This window comes from Elephantulus edwardii, unplaced genomic scaffold, assembly GCF_000299155.1.
Source record: "Elephantulus edwardii isolate Elephantulus edwardi_28Jun2011 unplaced genomic scaffold, EleEdw1.0 scaffold00017, whole genome shotgun sequence".
NCBI lineage: Eukaryota > Metazoa > Chordata > Mammalia > Macroscelidea > Macroscelididae > Elephantulus > Elephantulus edwardii.
This window is the reverse complement of record NW_006399767.1, coordinates 24,568,692-24,587,567: the sequence shown is the minus strand read 5'-3', so window position 1 is coordinate 24,587,567 and position 18,876 is coordinate 24,568,692. Positions and strand designations below refer to the sequence as shown.

The 18,876-nt window shown below is 44.2% G+C and overlaps 1 protein-coding gene across 1 annotated transcript in view; it reads left to right on the top strand.

Moving 5' to 3' along the window:
* The window catches only part of BRPF3 (bromodomain and PHD finger containing, 3), a 32,425-nt gene extending 13,987 nt beyond the window's left edge, over positions 1–18,438 (top strand). Inside the window, exons 7-12 of the mRNA XM_006882039.1 lie at positions 577–1,083; positions 4,270–4,366; positions 8,554–8,651; positions 11,283–11,380; positions 16,668–16,822; positions 18,255–18,438. Coding sequence (XP_006882101.1) covers positions 577–1,083; positions 4,270–4,366; positions 8,554–8,651; positions 11,283–11,380; positions 16,668–16,822; positions 18,255–18,438 — 1,139 coding nt within the window. The remainder of the gene's footprint in view (positions 1–576; positions 1,084–4,269; positions 4,367–8,553; positions 8,652–11,282; positions 11,381–16,667; positions 16,823–18,254) is intronic.
* The last annotated feature ends 438 nt before the right edge of the window (positions 18,439–18,876 follow it).

Genomic DNA, 18,876 nt, shown 5'->3' with positions numbered 1-18,876 from the left:
TATGCTTGCTGGAGGCAGAATGGTCTCTCATACTAGCCTTTGGGATGGCCTCCTTTCTACACAATCAGGTTGGCAACTATTTCCAGAGGATAGAGACTCACATAACCCATTTATTTTTGGTTGGCAAAAAAAGGAGAAATTCTTAAGAGATTGCACTTAACATTGGGGGACTTTGTGCCAATAATGATCTTGTTAGGCTCCCATGTTATAGTATGCCAGGTGTATCTTCCCCTCACCAGGACCCTAGCAGTGCAGTCAGAGCCAGTGGACCAGCTGCAGTGGCATCATCAAAGGGTTTTTAAAAGAAATTTCACTACTCAGAGATTCAGACTGGCATTGGTACTTTTGAAAGTGTCCTTGGTGATTCTAATAGATAGAGTTGAGTAATAGGTAGAGTTGAGAACTCCTAGTGAAGTTAAACTTCATCCCACATCACTTCTATCCCAAGACCTGGGATACATTTCAAGCCTTATGACAACCCTTGCTTTTTTGTCCTTGGTTATTGATGTTGATAAGTGGTTTGTAGGGGCAGGCTCTTTGTAAAATGTTCAAGTAGGTTCTCTTTTTCTCTAACAGATGACTCCAAGCTTCCTCCCCCACCAACCCTGGAGCCCACTGGGCCTGCACCGTCTCTGTCTGAGCAGGACTCTCCCCCAGAACCCCCTACTCTAAAACCCATCAATGATAGCAAACCTCCAAGCCATCTCCTAAAGCCCAGAAAATTGGAAGATGACGAGCTTTTGGAAAAATCACCTCTGCAGTTAGGGAGCGAGCCCTTGCAACGCCTCCTCAGTGACAATGGCCTCAACAGACTCTCCCTCACATCCCCTGATACCACCACTGGTGCCCCTGTCAGTGGTGTGGGCCGCCGCACCTCAGTCCTCTTCAGGAAGGCCAAGAATGGAGTCAAGTTGCAGAGGAGCCCAGAGCGAGCTCTGGAGAATGGCGAGGACCATGGTGTGGCGGGCTCTCCTGCCTCTCCAAGCAGCGTTGAGGATGAGCAGCTCTCCCGGAAGCGGCCACGCAGTCGGAGCTGTAGTGAGAGCGAAGGAGAAAGGTCCCCCCAGCAGGAGGAAGAGACAGGTGATCCCGCCTGCAACTTCTCATCCGCTTTCCTGCTTTGCCTTGCCAATCAGCACCTTCCCCATCGACCAGCTCCGTAATGGCCCCTGCAGACTTCAGTAGCAGCATTGAGGGTTCCATAGCTCACATTTGGGCCTGATTCTGGGAAATAGGCTTTGAACAAATATTTTTGAATGGCTAGATATGTATTGGGGGTTCTTTGGTCTTGTGGGGCATACAAAGCTAAATACCGTAAAATGGATCCTATCTTTTTGTTTCAGTTCATTTATCAAGTACTTAATTGAGCACCTATTAATATTATCAGGCACTCTTCCTGAGTGGGGAAAAAACAAAACAAAACAATGAGCAAAACAAATATTTCTTATGAAGGAGGCAGCTTATAAGCAAATGAGTCAATTATATACTAAAAGCAAATCCAAGGAGGGAGCCTTTTGGGTGTGTGGAGGACAAATGTTCCAAAAAGATGGAGTGACAAATGCACAGGCCATGGGGGGGGGGGGAGAGGAGATGTCCCTGCATATCTCAGGAACAGTGAGGGGACCATTGTGGCAGCAGCCAAGTGAATAAGGAGGTGGCAGATAAAACCACATAGGTAGTTATGAGGGCTCCATCTCTTTTTGGAGTCCTTCATGTCTAGCATGAGTTATTCATAGGGGCTATTAAAGCAGAGTTCATTTCCAGAAGAGTCCACAGTTCATTGTAGAAACTGGATGGTCTCCTAAGATTCAGAGCCATCATAGTGCTGGGCAGCTTGTGATTGTGTGTAACATGTGACTGGGCTTGTTCAGAGGGTATTAACTGGAGGAATTGGGAAGGTTTCACGAGGAGGTGGCACTTACGCTGTGCCGAGGGATGATAAAAAGACTGGCAAAAGACTCTGGCTTGGGTGTTTATAAATGAGGAGGAAAGACAGTCTCTGAAGGGAACAGTGAGAAGATGAACTACCCAAGCAGTTCAGGATCCCACACTGGGTGGGCAGGTGGGCCTAGATGGGAGGACCTCTAATGCTGGGCAGAGCAGTTTTGTCTTGGTGGGATAGAGAAGGCCAGCTTGCTTAATGAGGAGGGGCTGCTCTTGGCTTTTGCTCCTTGTCCCTCTCAAGGTCCATTTATGCGGTGGCTTTGGGCTGTGAGTCTAGCATTTGCTTTTCTATCTTTCTGTGTTAATACTGTATTTCTAACAATACCTTCCATTCCTTCTGGACCAAGCTCCCTAGTAGGATAGTGCACTGGTACATGAAGGCTAGTGGGTGAGGCCTGAAGTTGGGGAGAGTTGCATTAAAATCCCAGTCTCCTTATCACCTGTGTATCCTGAGTTAATTAACCTCTGAGATTTTCCTAGCTCTAATAGCGGGCTAGGAGCCTGATAGCAAAATGGTTAAGTGACTGCTAACTGAAAGACTGGCAGTTTGAACCCACAAGCAGTTACATGGGAAAAAGTTGTGGCAGTCTACTCACCCCCTTTAATGACTGCCATGCAAAAGCCCCGTTGGACAAAACTTCCTCATGTGTCTTATAGGGTCTTTATGTGTTAGAATCAATTTGAAGACAATGGATTTGGTGTTAATATGGGACTAGTTTTCTAAAAATTAGAAATCCCTTAGATAAAGCACTTGACAGTTTAAAAAACCTGAAACCATTGCCATCAGGTTGAAACCAACTCATAGTTGACCCTCCAGTGGGTTTTCTGAGGCTGTGGATTGCATGGCACATGATTCCTCAGAGTCACTGGTCATTCAGATGCACCAACACCTTTGGGTTAGCAGTCCAACCCCTCCTATAGACTACATTGCTAAGAGCCCCCTCTGTTGAATTAAAATTGGTTTACTATTATGCACTCCTTTTGGTTGACCTTTGCCATCAGATCAGCTCTGATGTAGCAGTAGATGCAATTTATCATCCTCAGTTTTACCAAGTTCAGCCATACAGCACTAAAATCATTTATGAAGTCTTGCCCTTGGGGAATAGTCCCAGACCTTAGGCCCCTCCACCCTGAGGAGGTCTACTGCTAGGAGGTACTGCTAGAATTTATTCCCCTTCTGCTGTCCCAGTTGCCTTGCCTCCAGAAATACATCTGTGGAGCCTTAGTTGAGTCTCACAAAAACATGTTACTCTGTTGCCGAGAGACACCTGAGGCAGGACTGCCTTCAGTGACAAGCCAGTCATTTTAGAGGCAGAGCCGGGCTTGAATATAAACATCTTGGCTGGGACACTCGACAGCTGTAACTTGCCTTGGGTTTTCTGCCCAGGATGTCTGAAACGTGTCTAGTGCCTAACACATTTCCATACCTCTTGGCTCAGCTGTCAGATTTATAGGCCTATAGAGTGTGTGGTTAGGAGTTGATTGAGTACAGAAAAGACAGAAACCTTCCTAACAAGGTGAAGTTCATTTACCTAGGCTGATCAGTCTTCATTTGCCTCTGAAGGGCCCCCTGCTGTAAACAGACCTTTTCTCATTCATATTTTAATAGCCTCCTCCACAAGGAAGAGTATTATTTTCATTATCTTTACTAAAGGGGAAAAAAACCAACAGTTTAAAGAGGAAAAGGACATACCCTGGGTTATAAACTTTATTCAGAACCCAGCCTAGGCCTCAGGGAATTCTGACTGCCCATCCTAGGAAGGTCTGCTGAAAAGTTTCACCTGCATCTTTGACTAGCCCTGCTTGATACCGAAGGGTGTAATTGGCCCACCCTTATCCTACCCCACCCTCTCCTGACTTCATCCCAAAAGAAAGGATCTGGTTGTTGCGGCTGTGTGATAGATAGGGTGTGTGAGTTTATCTGAAGAGGCAAAGTGGGTGGGCTCCTAAAGTGGCAACAGAAGCTGATAATTGAGGCTTAAAATGAACAGCAGTTCCAGGGCCATGTGAGCCAATGGTGAACTAAGAGCTACGTTTTCCTTAATGGGAAACCAGAGGGATGGGAAGGAAAATACAGTGTCTGCTCATTCCTCAGCCAATAGTATTTCCAAAACCAACAGTGTCATTTTATCCAACACCCAGGACTCCGTTAGAGTAGGGCCAGGAACTGTATACATCTACCTTCCCTGAACACCAACACCATCAACATCACCACTATCCCTATTCCCCCCACCCCTCCCCCAAAAAGCATCTTCACCAAATTACAGTGTCTGTCAGGGGGAAGGGAGTTTCTGCACTCAGGCTTACTCTGTGTATCCTTGGCAGGTGTGACCAATGGCTTTGGAAAACACACCACCGAAAGCGGGTCTGACTCCGAGTGTAGTTTGAGTCTCAGTGGTGGACTGGCACTTGAAACCTGCAGGTAAGAGACCACTTGTCCTCAGAGCCTTGTCTGCCACTCCACCATCTTCTCCCTTTATTTTCTGCGTACCCACCAGTCCAGCCTCTGCCTGCTTGTCTCCATTTTTTTCCCTATCCCACCCCTGTTGTTTCCTGAGACCTCTGTAACTTGAGGAGCTCCTGGGAATGGGGTGGCTTTTGACACTCAGACCTGATCCCATTAGGATCAGAGGAGCAGCTGATATTTATAGGTTTTATGAATTTGGGTTCTTGACGTAAGGGAACAATAGCTTTCCTACACCCGGTGAGGCTAATGTGTGAGCCACTCTCCCATATTCTTTCACCCTTTGATGCTTCTTGGCAGTGACAGCTTAAGAGGCACATAAGAAATGAGTACAGAGGAAATATGGAAGTGCCTATTCCAACAGACATTCCCAGCTCTTCTACTCTTGAGCTAAGAACAGCTAGGTGGTTTATTTTTATTTTTCATTCTGTTACCTGAAGGATTTCTGAGATCTTTAATGTTTCTTCCAAGTCCAAGAGTTTATGGATCCCTTCAGTGTTTTGTGCTGTGCAAGACAATAAGAGGGAGTCTTGGAAGCATGGAAAATGACTTATCCTGACAACTGACCCTAGGACCCCTTCACATGGCTGCTGACTGGGTTCTGGGTTCAGAATAGGGGAGGAAGGGCACCCCTTTAAAATGCGAGCTGTCTGTGTTTAAAGTATGTCTAGAGAGGGATAGGCTTCGTGGTTCACGTGTGTTCTGCTGGGGATTTAGTTGGCTCTAGCTGCTGGGCTCCTGGTTGACTGCTCTGCAGGAGGCCCCCTGCGACCCCTGGGGCAGCCCTGGCCCCAGCTGTTAGCATCCAGCTTGCAATGGGTCCTTAGATCTTCCTTTCTTCCACACTTCAGAGTTGTCTTCGCTTTCATCCTCCCTGCTATAGCCTCTAGAGCTATTTGAGTAGTGAATGGGGGGAAACCTCCCCTCCCCCTAAGATTTTTAATTCATTTACTCTGATTTAACTCCTGGTGATTTTTATATTCTTCCAGTGATCCCTATGCATACATAAATTTAGTCTTATGTATATGTAGGAATCACCTGGGGATGTTATTAAAATGTAGATTTGGGTTCAGTGTATCTGGAGTGGAAATGCAAATTTTTAGAAAGGGATCAGATGAGAATGAACTGGTTTGAAGCCTTGAAAAAAAAAAATAAGCAATTATCAGGCATTGGGAAGAGAAAAAAAGACTCCAGATTATAAAATTTTTCTCACCTGGTTCTGGATTGGCGATCCTGGGCCCTCCTGAATCCCTTCAAAGACACCACCAAGTGCCTGGAAGTGCAGGTTAGGTTGAGGGTGAGGCGTGGTATGTTTATCAAACTATCTTCTTGGCCCTTAACTGAAGGGAAGAGTAGGGAACTCTGGTGACTCAGGAGTGAGAAGGTGCGCTGCAGTCCCGAAGGCACAGTTCGAATCCCCCAGCTGCTTCACCTGAGAAAGATGGGTAATCTCTTCCCATTCAATTAACTGCCTCTGAAAACACAGGGGAGGGTCTACTATGGGTCACATAACAACAACAAAGGGTGGAGCATGTGTTGGTCCCTCCTTCCATGAAAGATTCCCCCTCCCCCACCCCGTTGTGTTTTATTCCCAGAAATCAGTAGTGCACAGACCTAGGTGATACCTCATCCTATTTTAGTCAAACTTCTCAGCTTATCATTTCATATAACAGTATTATTATTTGGTTCTGCTTAATGTAAGACACTAAAATGTACAGCCCTTCATAGTAACTCTAACTGCCTTTTACTGAATACAGTCCTTGCTGTGTTCTCTACTGTGTGCTATTCTGTATTAACTCAGTAAATTTCACAACAGCCTGTGGAGAACTCGGGCCTGGGAGAGGCTAAGTGACTTGCTCACAGTCACAGCTAGAGTAGAACTGGCTTTTGAACTCTCCCTCCCTCCCTCTCTCTCTCTCTTTCTCTTTCTCTCTCTTTATCTCTCTCCCTCCCTCCCTCCCTCCCTCTCTCATCTTCCCCATATCGATGATGAGAAGTTTGCCTTATAAAAGAAGTCTCAGAAAATCTGAATCCAGTGCCAGCTTTTTGTAGATTGAGTAGGAACCGCATCCAGAATGTGAGTGGAATATCTTTTGGTTTTGTGTTTTCCCTCCCAACCAGAGCTTTGAACCAACTCACTCTGATTCAGCTACCTGCTGAGAATTTGTATTTCCACACCAGATACACTGAATCAGATTCTACATTTTCATAAAAAAACACCTGAGGATCTTAATAATCTGTAGATTCTGATTCAGTATATAAGGTAGAAATGCAAGTTATCATCAGGAGGTTGAACTGGATTGAACCTGTTAGAAGCCCTAATTTTCCCAACAGGAAAAAAATCCTCCCACTTTAACTACTGGTTATTGAAGGATTATGATTCATTGGGTCCTGGTTAAACAAGGTTTTCTGCTTATGATCATGTTAAGGCAGTTATGATTCAGTAAAATAGGAGTACTCTTTAACCAGTTCTAACCCCATCTTCTTCCTATCCTAAGGATTTCTTAAGCATTCCTACTCTTCTGCCAATAAGTTACCCTATCTTATTGTTTTATCTTTATAGCCTAAAAATACTATTAATAACATTTGTTAGAACCTGATTATAAAAGCATACATTCTTATTGTAGTAAAAACTTGGGAAATTAGTCCTTTCATACTTCATTTATTGAACTGTATTATGGGCAGACAGTATAACTAACACAAGGAACTCTTGTAGTGCAATGATTAAGCACTAGGCTACCAACCAGAAAGGCCAGCAGTTCGAACCTACCAGTAGCCTCTCCAGTCTGCTACTATCCACCTATAAACTTTCCCTATAGTCCAATGAAAATGGATGGGGAAAATCTATGTAGCCTTAGAAATTCTAAGGGGCAGTTGTCCTATCTAGTCACTATGAGCTGGAATCACCTTAGTAGGTTAATAGAGCCTACCTCATAGGATTAATGTACAAATGAAAATTTCTGTACAGAGGTAACTCGTGGTCACTGTGAAGCCGAACACTGTTATACTGAGAAGTCAAATGTGAGAATGGTTACCCATGGCGAACAGTGTTTGGTGGAGCTCCCCAATTAAAACAAGCTTGGAAGGAGGGGTGGCATCCACTTCGGTAATAGCTTGCCTCTGGAAACCCTATGAACCTGGAGAAAGGACGAAAATTTTACATGTGTCCAGGACCTTCCTTCATAGGGTCGCTATGAGTCGCCTACGACTTAACAACAACTTCTCAAAAATGTATTTCCCAAAACAAGATCTACCTATCCTTAAGCATTCTTTTTAGAGAAGAAAAATTTAGAGTAGTAATAACTAAAATCAGAAGTTCTACTCATGCAGCAGTTAAGTCGTTGGCCGCTAACCAGATTTTTGGTGTTTGTAATCCACAAGGTGGTCAGCTATTAAGACCTCACCCTAGAAAACTTTGTGGGACATTTCCGCCATCACAGGGCATCCCTTTAAGTTGAAACTACTTGAAGACACCTATCAACAATATTAAACAAGGCAGCCACATTGTTCTTGCCTCGAGACGCTTACCCATAGTTGTACTTTAAATTTGATGGGAAGCTATTAAAATTACTGATGTCTGTATAGGTCCCAGTTACACCATTACTTTGCTATAACTATTCTCACATTTGCTCATTTGCTTTTAATTTTGTTCCAGGATTTTTATTTTCTTGCATTATCCATGGCTTTTTTTGTGGGTCAGGGAGAATATTGAGAGAAAAGTTTGAGGGAGGGGATAGGTGTTCAGATTGAGGAAGTAAGAAGCACTCATAGAAATGTCAGGAAATATTTTATATCTAAAAATTTATTTCTAAAGAAGAAATTGAGTGAAATAGGGAGTAAAGACTTCTAGGCTGTCCTTCTTGTGACCAGGCTGTTAGGCTCTGAAAGTATTGGCGTATGAGTAAGATTGCAAGGACACAAAGTCCAAAGCTTAGGGAATTTCCTTCCAAGCGTAGGTCTTTCCTGTGGATGAAGTAGTTCCTCAGAGATGTGATATAGAGTGGTGTGAATATATAGGGAAAGATAAGAAACCATCCTCTGCAGGCTTTTTGCAGCATTTTATTTCTATCAGAAATAGAAGAGAAAGAGTAAGTTTGTTTGTTGAGGTTGCTCACTTCCTTTCCCTGTCGGTGCTCTGTATGCAGTGGTCTGACTACTCCAAAACGAAGCCGTGGGAAGCCAGCCTTGTCCCGAGTACCCTTCTTAGAAGGTGTGAATGGAGACTCTGACTACAATGATTCAGGTGAGGCATGGGATTCAGGTTGGGGCAGAACGTTGGAGGAGCCAGCTCTTTGGGCTCTGTTGAGGCTCAGAATGAAAGTATCCAGTCTCTGAGTTCTTCCAAACCCTTTGGCACTGGACAGGAAGCTCTCTCTTCCTCCCAACTCATTAATAGTATTTTTTAAAAATTCATCTTTAATCTGAGCAGGTTGTACATGCCCATAGTAATAAATCAAAAGATACAAAAGACTATAGACTGAAAATTGCACTTTCCTCTGTTAACAGTGTCACCAGCAACTATGTTTAGTCGTTTCTTCTGTTTTTCAGAGGTGATCTATACATGTTATTTTTGTTAGGTTTCATAGAGTTGATTCTCTTAGCAACCCTGTGTACAACAGATCAGAGCTCTGCCTGACCTATGCACGAGCTGAAGTGTGTATTTATAAGTGAGAGAGTAGCAGAAGCCTAATGCATGTATGCTACTCTAAACCATACCTTTTATTCAGTTGCTAGTGTATCTTGGAGCTTTTCCTGTTGGTACCCATAGAGCTGCCTCCTTCCATTTTATCAGCTGCCTAGTCTTCCATTGTATAGACTTGTCATAATTTACTTAAAGATGAGTATTTCAATTGTTGTCACTTACTTGCAATTACATTCAGTACTTCAGTGAAGATTATTGTACATAGATTGTGTTTTATACACAGGAAGTATATCTATAGCAGTAGAATTATTGTTTTAATAAAAGTGTACGTTTGTAGTTTTGATATTGCCAGTCTTTCTGCCCTCATGATGGCCTACGTATATCAGTAAATTCCACACATAACCTTAGTGGTAGTTTCATGTTAGTCTAATGCTTTCAGCACTCTCTATAAAATATTCTATTCTTGCTGATCCAGATAGTAAACAAGTGGGTCTTATCTGGTTGGGCTAAAGGAATAAAGGGCAGGGCAGGGCCAGATGGGAAGGCCTCGATGGTACTCAGCTGGAGCGGGTGCAGAGTGCGCTGGTCTCTTCTGAGCCCACTCTGTTCAGTCCTCTTGGAGGTGAATGCATTCTGTCGATGCCCTGTCTTAGAAGCTTCTGCCTTAGACTTCAGTCCTTCTCTTTCCTCCTTTCCTATTCCCGGCTGCTTTCTTTTCTCTTACCATGTTTTTTCCTTGTGCGTGTGTGTTAATGAATGCATGCCTTGAATGTTTCATTACTGTCTGTGCCTGTCAGCTCCTAGAAGGCAGGGTTTATGCCTCAAAGAGTTTGTATAGCATCCAGCACAAGTTTGGAAGTAGATGTACACATGCTTGTGCTTCTGGTGGTGACGTTTTATTCATAAAAAGTTTTTCCTTACGATTGAAATGGTGCCAGAGGAAATTTTAAAAAGAATTTGTCCTTCCACAGTCCCACTTTAACACCTTCATCTTCTGTTTTTTTCTGTTTACTTTAGACACATTTTTAACAAAATGCTAATTCAAAACACTTGCACATGTGTATCTTTTTGTATTTACACATCTTTCTCATTTTATTATAGTAGTACAACTTTGAATCTGTGCATTATAAATTAATTAACCCTTCAACTGCTAAATTTATTATTATTCCCTATTTTTAACATAATATGGTGACCTATATTTTTGTTAAAAATCGTTTTATTTGTTTCTAAAGTTACTTTTCTTAGAATAAATTCTCAGGAAAGAAATTTACAAGAGCAGATGGTTCATACTTTTTTTTTTTAATGGCTTTTGGTACCTACTGCCAAATTACATTCTGAAAGGACTGGATTGTCTGCACTTTCATCAGCTTGAATGATTACACCAGCTTCCCTGCATCTATCTCTACAATATTAGATTTTTATATTTTTATTGTTGATGTTGACCCAAGAGGTATAAAAGATTTTAGGTCATTTCAAAAATCAAGATGTATTTTTAATACATTTTAAATGAGAGTGGTAATGTTTCTTTAGAAACATAACGTCAGCTCTTTGGGCTGTTTTCTTCTTTTGGGAGTAGTCACTTCCTTGGGCGGGGACAGAGAGGATCCTCTCTGTTCAAAAGCATTGGGGCAGCGCCCTTCACAGGTGCTAGTGCAGTAGGCAGATGAAGTCAGCTTCAGAGAGTCTGACAGAAACAAGACCTGCAGACCTGAACTTGCCTAACTCTGAGCACTGTGCATCCAGGTGACTTGGAATGACCAGGTGATAATTTATTTGCCAAATAGTTTTTCTGGATGCCCATTCCAGGCTTCTCTGTCCAAGAAAAAGCCATCATCAAGAGTTCCCACATAGAACCAGAGAGCAGTATGTGGCTTTGCCCAAGCTGGATCTTACTCCATACCTCAGGAGCCCAGGTGTTAACATAGTAATATTTTTCTAGGAAAGCCATCTAGTCCAGAGTATTCTTCCATAAGTTTAGAATGATACTGGAGTTGAGAGACTCTGTGGCTTGCAAGACCTGAACTATCTCAAATCTGGCCCTTTACAGGAAAAGTTAACCCCTGATCTAGTCTGAGGACCTCTCCTAAGGAAAGGGCAAGGGAGAGGAAGGGTGGAGGGCATGTTACTGACTCATTCCTGGGCTGCCCCATACAAATAGAGGCCACAGCTAGGCCTCTGGACACCATTCCAAGTCCCCTTTGGGCACTGTCTCCTCCCCTCCCCAACCCCCAGGCAGAAGCCTCCTGATGCCCTTTGAAGACCGCGGAGACCTGGAGCCCCTGGAGCTGGTGTGGGCCAAGTGCAGAGGCTACCCCTCCTACCCCGCCTTGGTGAGTCTGCCCCAGACGCCACCCTCCTGCCTCCCATGGGCGGTTCTGGTTCTTGCTTTGCCTCAGGGGCTTATCTGATTGGATCAAGCCAGCAGAGTGGTGGGAGTCACATTGCCATCAGCTTCAGCTTCAAAAGGGAGGGAGATTTACCTCAGCCTGGGTGGGTCAAACTAACAAGGCTCTCATTTTAGAGTTCTTGAAATAGTATTAGAATTTTCTTAGGGTTTTATTAGCATTTAATTTGCATATACATAAAGTAATATGTGCTTGTTGTTTCTGAGAATTTTTAAAGTTACTATCAAATGCTTTTATCTTCAACATCCGTTATGCTAAAATATTTCAAATACTAAAGAAGATACATTGTTGTTGCCTTTGTCTCATAACATCCAATATACAGCAGCCCAAACCCTGCTCTATCTTGTGCCAATCTTATTGTCTCTGACACACCTATAGTTGTTCTCGTTTTTTGTTTTTTGTTTTTATAAGAAAGAAAACAATTCATTACCTGTGGTCAACCAGCTAAAAGTGACCAGGTTAGAATTTGAGCCTACAATTTAACTGATGTCGAATCCTATGCACTGAGCCACTAAATCAGAAATCAAGCACAGCCCTTTCTAATCAGGGATCACTTACTTGGCTTTATGTCCACTCAGGCTTTATTAAATGCATAAATATACACCTTGAGAGGCTTTACCTGGATATTTTAACCTGTTTCACTTGATAACATATCGTGAGCATGAGTGTGTTATGCCATTAAACATTCTTGTCAACATCACTCTTAATGACCACATTGTCCTCGGTTGTATGCTTGTACTGTATTTAACCATTCTTTCATTGGTTGTTTAAATTGTTTTGAATTTTTTAACTGTGATAGGCAGCCAGCAGTAAGCATCCTTGTAGCTGTACCTTTGTGCACATTTATGATTGTTTCTTTACAGAGGGTTTCTAGACATACCTTCTTGGGAAAATTACACAATATTCTATTGCTTAGATATAAATTCTCAAGTTGCCCTTTAGAGAGAGAATTCTAATTTACCCTTCTCCCAGCAGTAACTGAAAAAGTACATTTCTTCTATGTCTTCACCACCTTGGTGGTTCTTTCTTAGACTCTTTGTGTCCTGAAGAGAGCTCTGTGTGTAGTTCATCGGGAGATGTGCTGCTAACCCAAAGGCTGTACCTCTCTGTGAGAGAAGGATGGGCAATCTCCCCTGTGATTTCCAACTTCAGAAATCAGTGGAGGGTCAGCTATGAGTCAATTCCAATTTGACAATATAAAAAGATCGTGGGTCACATGGCACAGCCATGCCTGACCTTTGCCAGCCTTACAAAGAGGAACTATCCCCATCAACAGCATCAGTAACAAAACCAATTCCCATGAGATCAGACATGTCTCCCACACTCCCGTACCTCTTTCCCACTCTTTTCAACACCAATCTTACTGCTTTGCTGGGTCCAAAATCCCATGTGAGCGATACCTCACAGACCACACAGAATGGCTTGGTGGAGTCAGAAGGTTGTAATCCAGGGTAGTCACTCAATCAGGACAGCTCTTGAAACATGCTTGCAGGCACCTCAGTACAAAGTTCTCACTCTTGTTAGTACTGGCTTTCCATTGTCCAAATAACTTGGACAGAGGCACTTGGCTTAGCTCTGGTTCTATCTGTGAGGGGCAGCAGTCCCAAGGTAGTTCTGTGTCATCTTGGTTCTCTGGTTCAACTATGGCTATTGCTGCCGCAGGTATAACTAGAGCAATAATTTCTGGGCCTGAAGGATATACTACATTCTCCTGCTGCTGCTTCTTTGTTCGTAGGGAAGGTTCCTTTCTGCTACTGGATCACTCAATTTAATTACAAGACTAGCCAAGCCCCTTGTGGATAAGCTCACACAACCTATTCACATATTCCCAGCCATCCACATGGCAAATTCAAGTTCAGTGGTTAGGAAAACCAGATTGAATAGTAAACTCCACAGACAGCAGTGCAGTTTTTTTTTTCTGTACTGGGGAGGTACTATCCATTTAGCTCTGGATTCTGAATCTTTGAAGCAAGTCAGAATAACCTTAGGAAGTTTTAACAACAATATAGAAGCTGAGCCCCCTCCTTAAACAAACAAAAAACCTAGTGTTGAGGAGTCAGTCCACACCAACCCAATGTGGTGAAGTAGAACTGCCTTGTAGCATTTCCAAGGCTGTAATCATTCCCGAAGCCACGTCTTGGTCCTGCAGTGGTTTGTGGATTCTAACTACTGACTTTTTTATTCTAACTACTGAACTCTTTAACCACTGTACTCAGGGCTCTTTCACTTTCACCCTCTAGCTATCAAATTAGACTTTCTGGGCCATATGGAAGCAAGAATAGTTTTTTAAGATTCCCAGTAGTCAAAGCAAAGAAGCACCTTACCTACTTTTGGCATGCATACAGTGTTCTGGCTTCTTTCAGCTCCTTCACATCTGTGACTTTTGTTTCAAATATCAGCCTTTTAAGGTGAAGAGGGACTTTGAGCCTTTTTGAACAGGTCAAGAAACTCTAGCCCTAACAACGTTATACAGCTTGCGGGAGCTAGTATTGGAACCCACGTAACCTGCTGGACTCCTTCCTGAACCTTGCCAGGCAGGGATCTCACACAGGGGCTCCGTCATGTTCCAAGGCTCAGGGTCTGCCATGGGTGAGACCCGGGCAACTTAGCTTAACTCACTCTAATTTACCAAGGATGTGCAGATCTGGTGTGTGGTTGGGTTTTTTGTTTGTTGGTGGTTGTTGGGTGTTTTGGGTTTTTTTTTAAATTCATAAACCTCATGATTTTTTAAAAGACAGTCTAAATAGTTTTAATTTTAATTATCCTCTTAATTATATGTTGGTTGTTTTTTTCAGTATAAAAAAAATGCATTCACCACCTGAACACAACCTATATTTTTATTTTAATGTACATTTTCCCAGTCTTTCTCTTATGTATGCTTAAATGTGTTTATATACATAGTGAATGTATTAGCTTCTTTTTAAAAAAAAATTTTTTTTTATTATTTTTGTGTGAGTGTACCGTCAAATCAGATCTGACTGGTACAGGAGGAGATCGTCCCTCCTTACCTGGCAGAGCATCTGGTGGATTCGAACCATTCGCCTCTGGGATTGTAGTTGCAGCTCCTTGCCACTAGGCCACCAGAGCTCCCCTTGTATTAGCTTCTTAGTCTTTAATTTTATTTTCATAAATTTTTAAAAAATGCTTTTATTTATCCAAATGAAAGCACTTTTGGAAAAATAAAGTACAGTGAGCACACCGTCCCAACATGTCTTGTCTTCTGCAAGCATTATGTCCCTTATTTTTCTTTAGTAGTAATAGTGTGCATATACATTTATTATATAGTGTTTCAAATTATACTAAACACTTTATTTTCATGTTCTTTCATATCTGTATAATAATTCCATTGAGTGAGTGTACCATTGTTTACTATCTTGTGACAGAATTGCTACTGTCTAAAAAGAGGGGCGAGCTCTCCTCACATGGCAGGCTCACTCCCCTAGCTTTTGCCCTCCAGAGATTTTTCAAGAGTCCTTAGCTCCAAGGAAGATGGTCTGGTAGTACAGTGGTTAAAACACTTGACTCACCACTTAGAGCAATCACCTGGAGATCTCCTTAAAATGTAGATTTTTTTAATCAGTGGTGGTGTTTTTTTTGTTTTTTGTACTTTGTATTTTTTTTTAAAATACTGGTTTATTTATAAAGTTCATTTGCTTCACCCACCCTCCTTCACACGTCATATTGTGCAACTCTATGATTAACCACCCCAAGCCCCTGCCTGTCCTCACCCTTCTGCTCTTCCCTTCCCCCCTTTGGATCCTCATACTCATTCTACAGTAATGGTCTTATACAATATTTGTCCTTATGGGACTGAGTTAGTTCACTTAGCATAAAGCTCTACAGTCCCTTCCAAGTTAGGTAGTAATATACAAAATCATTGTTCCTACATGCTGCATGGTATTCCATAATTTCTCAGTCATGTGCCATTAGATCAGAATCCTCCAACAGGTTTTCCAAGGCTGCAAAAGTCTTATGAGACAAGATTGTCCATCTTTGTTCCACAAAGCATCTGATTCCATGTGGTTGAGGTGGAAAAGCGAATTCTTAGCAGAAGGTTGAACTAGTTCAAATCCCTGGACTGACAGGCTAGTTTTGATCAAATCAGACACCAAGAGGTGGGTGGGGTTTTTTCCTTAAAGTCCTAACTTTATATAGGGAAGCTGCTAGACTCCACCAAGTCTCAAGGTAAATAATAATTGCTCTAAGAGGAGGCCCCTGGGGACTCTATCTCTAAAGGAGGTTGCTTCTGTAAATTCCCAAGTCTCTGGCCTTGTGCACAAAGATTACCAGCCAGCTGCCCTGGAAGCGCGCTGTATAGGAGGCAGCAGAGGCCTGAGGCTTGTTCAGGCAGCTGGTTTTAGGCCCAGCCATGGCTTCACCCTGCTACATACATCTTTTTTCTGGGCCTGGTGCTTCCCTTTGTCAGTTAATACCTTCGCTGAAAACTTCCCAGGCAAGAGAGTAAAATGAGAGAGATTATAATGTGTAAATAATTGCGGAGTGGAAGGGTTGGAAACGTTCAGAGTGTTTCATGGAGCAGGAGAATTCTTGCTGGGTTGTGTTGCTAGGATGCTTTTCTGAGTATCTGCTCTGAGCTAGGCAGGGCCTAAGTATCAGGCCTGGGGTATATACTCCACCATATCTCTGGTGTTGGTGGGGAAGTGGAACCCTTTGATTTACCATTGAAGTGTCACAATGTGTCTGATTCACAAACCAGAGAGAATGAGGGACACCAGAAAGGAGTGACCCCTCCTGCTGACTGTCATCATAGCCTAGTGTGCCCCTGAGCATTGGGGGTGAATTGTGACAGTTCCAAAGGGAAATTGGGGAGGATTTCCTGAAAGGGGAAAGAATGATTACCACTGTTCTCCCCTAAGGGCCAGAGGGAGGAAGAGGTTTGCCTAGCTAGCCTAAACATCAGTACTCTCCTCGGTGCTGATGCTACAGGGCTTGGCAGTGTGCAGAGTTTCTCTCACAGAAAAGACTGTTTGGATAGAGCACAAGGATTACTTCTATGAACTGAGCAGATAGTCAAGCTATCTGGCTGGAGATCCTGGAAGAGGTCACCCCCTCCATTATATGGTTGTGGGCATGGCCAGGTTCCAGCCTAGCTTTGGTATGGGGTATCCCAGTGGTTAGTCCTGGGGTTGGATGCCCTGCACAGTCCACCTGTCTCTGCTGAGTGCCCTTCCTTCTCCTTTCCTGTTTGCAGATCATCGATCCCAAGATGCCCCGGGAGGGCCTTCTGCACAATGGTGTCCCCATCCCAGTCCCCCCAATGGATGTGCTGAAGCTGGGCGAGCAGAGACAGGCAGAGGCTGGAGAGAAGCTCTTCCTTGTCCTCTTCTTTGATAACAAGCGCACCTGGTGAGTAGTGAATCTGCCAGGGGTGGCCCTGCACCAGAAGCAGACCAAGGGGCCCAGACGGGGATTCTGTTCAGATGGTTAAGGTGTGCCCTAAATGAGCACAGAAGTGCTGTGAACCTAATTGCTCTAGGCCTCTACCAGGTGAAGCATGGTACAAGCAGCCCCCTGGAAGATTGTGATTTCTAGATGTCACAGATTATATTACTGGGAAACACTTAATTTGTATCTGAGGTTTATTGAGAAGAGCTCTTGAATCAAAACTTGTGCGTGATGAGGAGCACATAGCATGGCACGGGGGAGGATCTGAGACAGGCTTCAGCTGACCCTCTGGGGAGCTCTGGAGCTTGGTGATCCCATAGAGGTGTGGGAATTGGGGTTATGCCTGTGGATTCTTGCATCAGCTAGCACTGAGTGCCAGCTGTCCTGGGAAGGGACCACATAGTGCCCTAGAGAGACTTTGTCAGGAGTTTGTCAGTATTCTTTTTAGTTCAAGAATTGAATGGTCCCTGGGGCTTCTGGACAATTCAGTGAAGTGTCTACTACAAGGCTCATTCGTGGTTTACCAACACCACTTCCTCAGTACCAGGGTGCTAAACACCCAGTGATTTCACTGCTGTTTCTGTAGAATGAGGAGTTGTTATGTACTGTCGAGTCAGAACCAAGTCATGAGTGACTCTCCAGTGGGTTTTCAGAGGCAATAAATCACACAGGAGGAGACTGCCCCTCTGTCTCCTGCAGAGCAGCTGGTGAATGAGTAAAACTTGCCAGTGAAAAAAACTGTGATAATAATAGCAGCAACTGTTGAGTGCTTTGTGTAGTTAGGCTCATTGTTTTATATACATGATCTCATTTAATCCTCAGTTAGATCCTCATTAATTCTCTCACAATCCCTTTTGTAGAAGAGGAAAGCACTCACAAAGCCAGGACCTCAAATCCAGAAGTAGGATACAAGCCAGCATCTGACTCCAAAGGCTGGACACTTTATCTGCACCCTAGATTGACCTGGGGAGCTTTAAAAACACCCACACACTGAAGTGCAGACATCAGTCATTTTGTTGGCTCAACATACGTCCCTGATTCCCCCGGGCAGGATTGAGGCCCAGAGCCTTCCAGGATGGCCTAGCCAGTCCCACAGGGCAGCAGATGAGCCTCTTGCTGCTCCTGGGCCCTCATGTCCTCCAAGCTGAGTGTGTGCTAGGCCACAGAGAACAACCTGGTGCCGGGCAGAGCCCCTGCTGCCCTCCACCCACTGTACAACCTGTTTGGCACACTGGCTTAGCAGGCTCTTGGTGGCCTCTTGCCTGGTGAGCCCTGATCCACCTTCTTGTGCCTTTTCTCAACCCCCAGACCTTGCCAGTCCACGACAGGTTCGTCTCAAAGAGTTCCCTTGTGGAATCTGTCATGGCTCAGGCTTACTGTGGTTCCATTTCAGGCAGTGGCTTCCAAGGGATAAAGTCTTGCCCCTGGGTGTGGAGGACACTGTGGACAAGCTCAAGATGCTGGAAGGCCGCAAGACCAGCATCCGCAAGTCTGTGCAGGTGGCCTACGACCGAGCCATGATCCACCTGAGCCGAGTCCGCGGGCCCCACTCCTTCGTCACTTCCAGCTACTTGTGAGAGCACAGCCTGGCCTGCATCTACCTGCCCTGCCTCCGTCCCGTGGGGCACAGAAAAGCTTCTTGTCCCAGCCAGACATGTGGCCAGCAGCTTCCCCTTTTCATGGCAGACCAGTGACTGGGGCTGTGTCTGCCCAAAGGCTGGGCCCCAGCTTTGACCAACTGCATGGCAGGCCTGCTATGTGCCAAAAACTCCCACCCATGGTCCTTCAAGGGATCACTGGAGGACCAGGTAGAAGTAGAAATAACTGTGGGGCCTGGGTCAAGCTGAGAAGATAAACCTGAACCAGAGGGCAGGCCCCCCGCACCCCACTCCCAGCTGACTCCACCTCAGGGCCAGCGAGGCTCTGACATTGATCCCAGAGGTGCTGTGGATATGCTAGGGTCCCATGGGGAACCTCACTGAGTTCACCGTTGAGCTCACCCTTTCTCTGCCCCG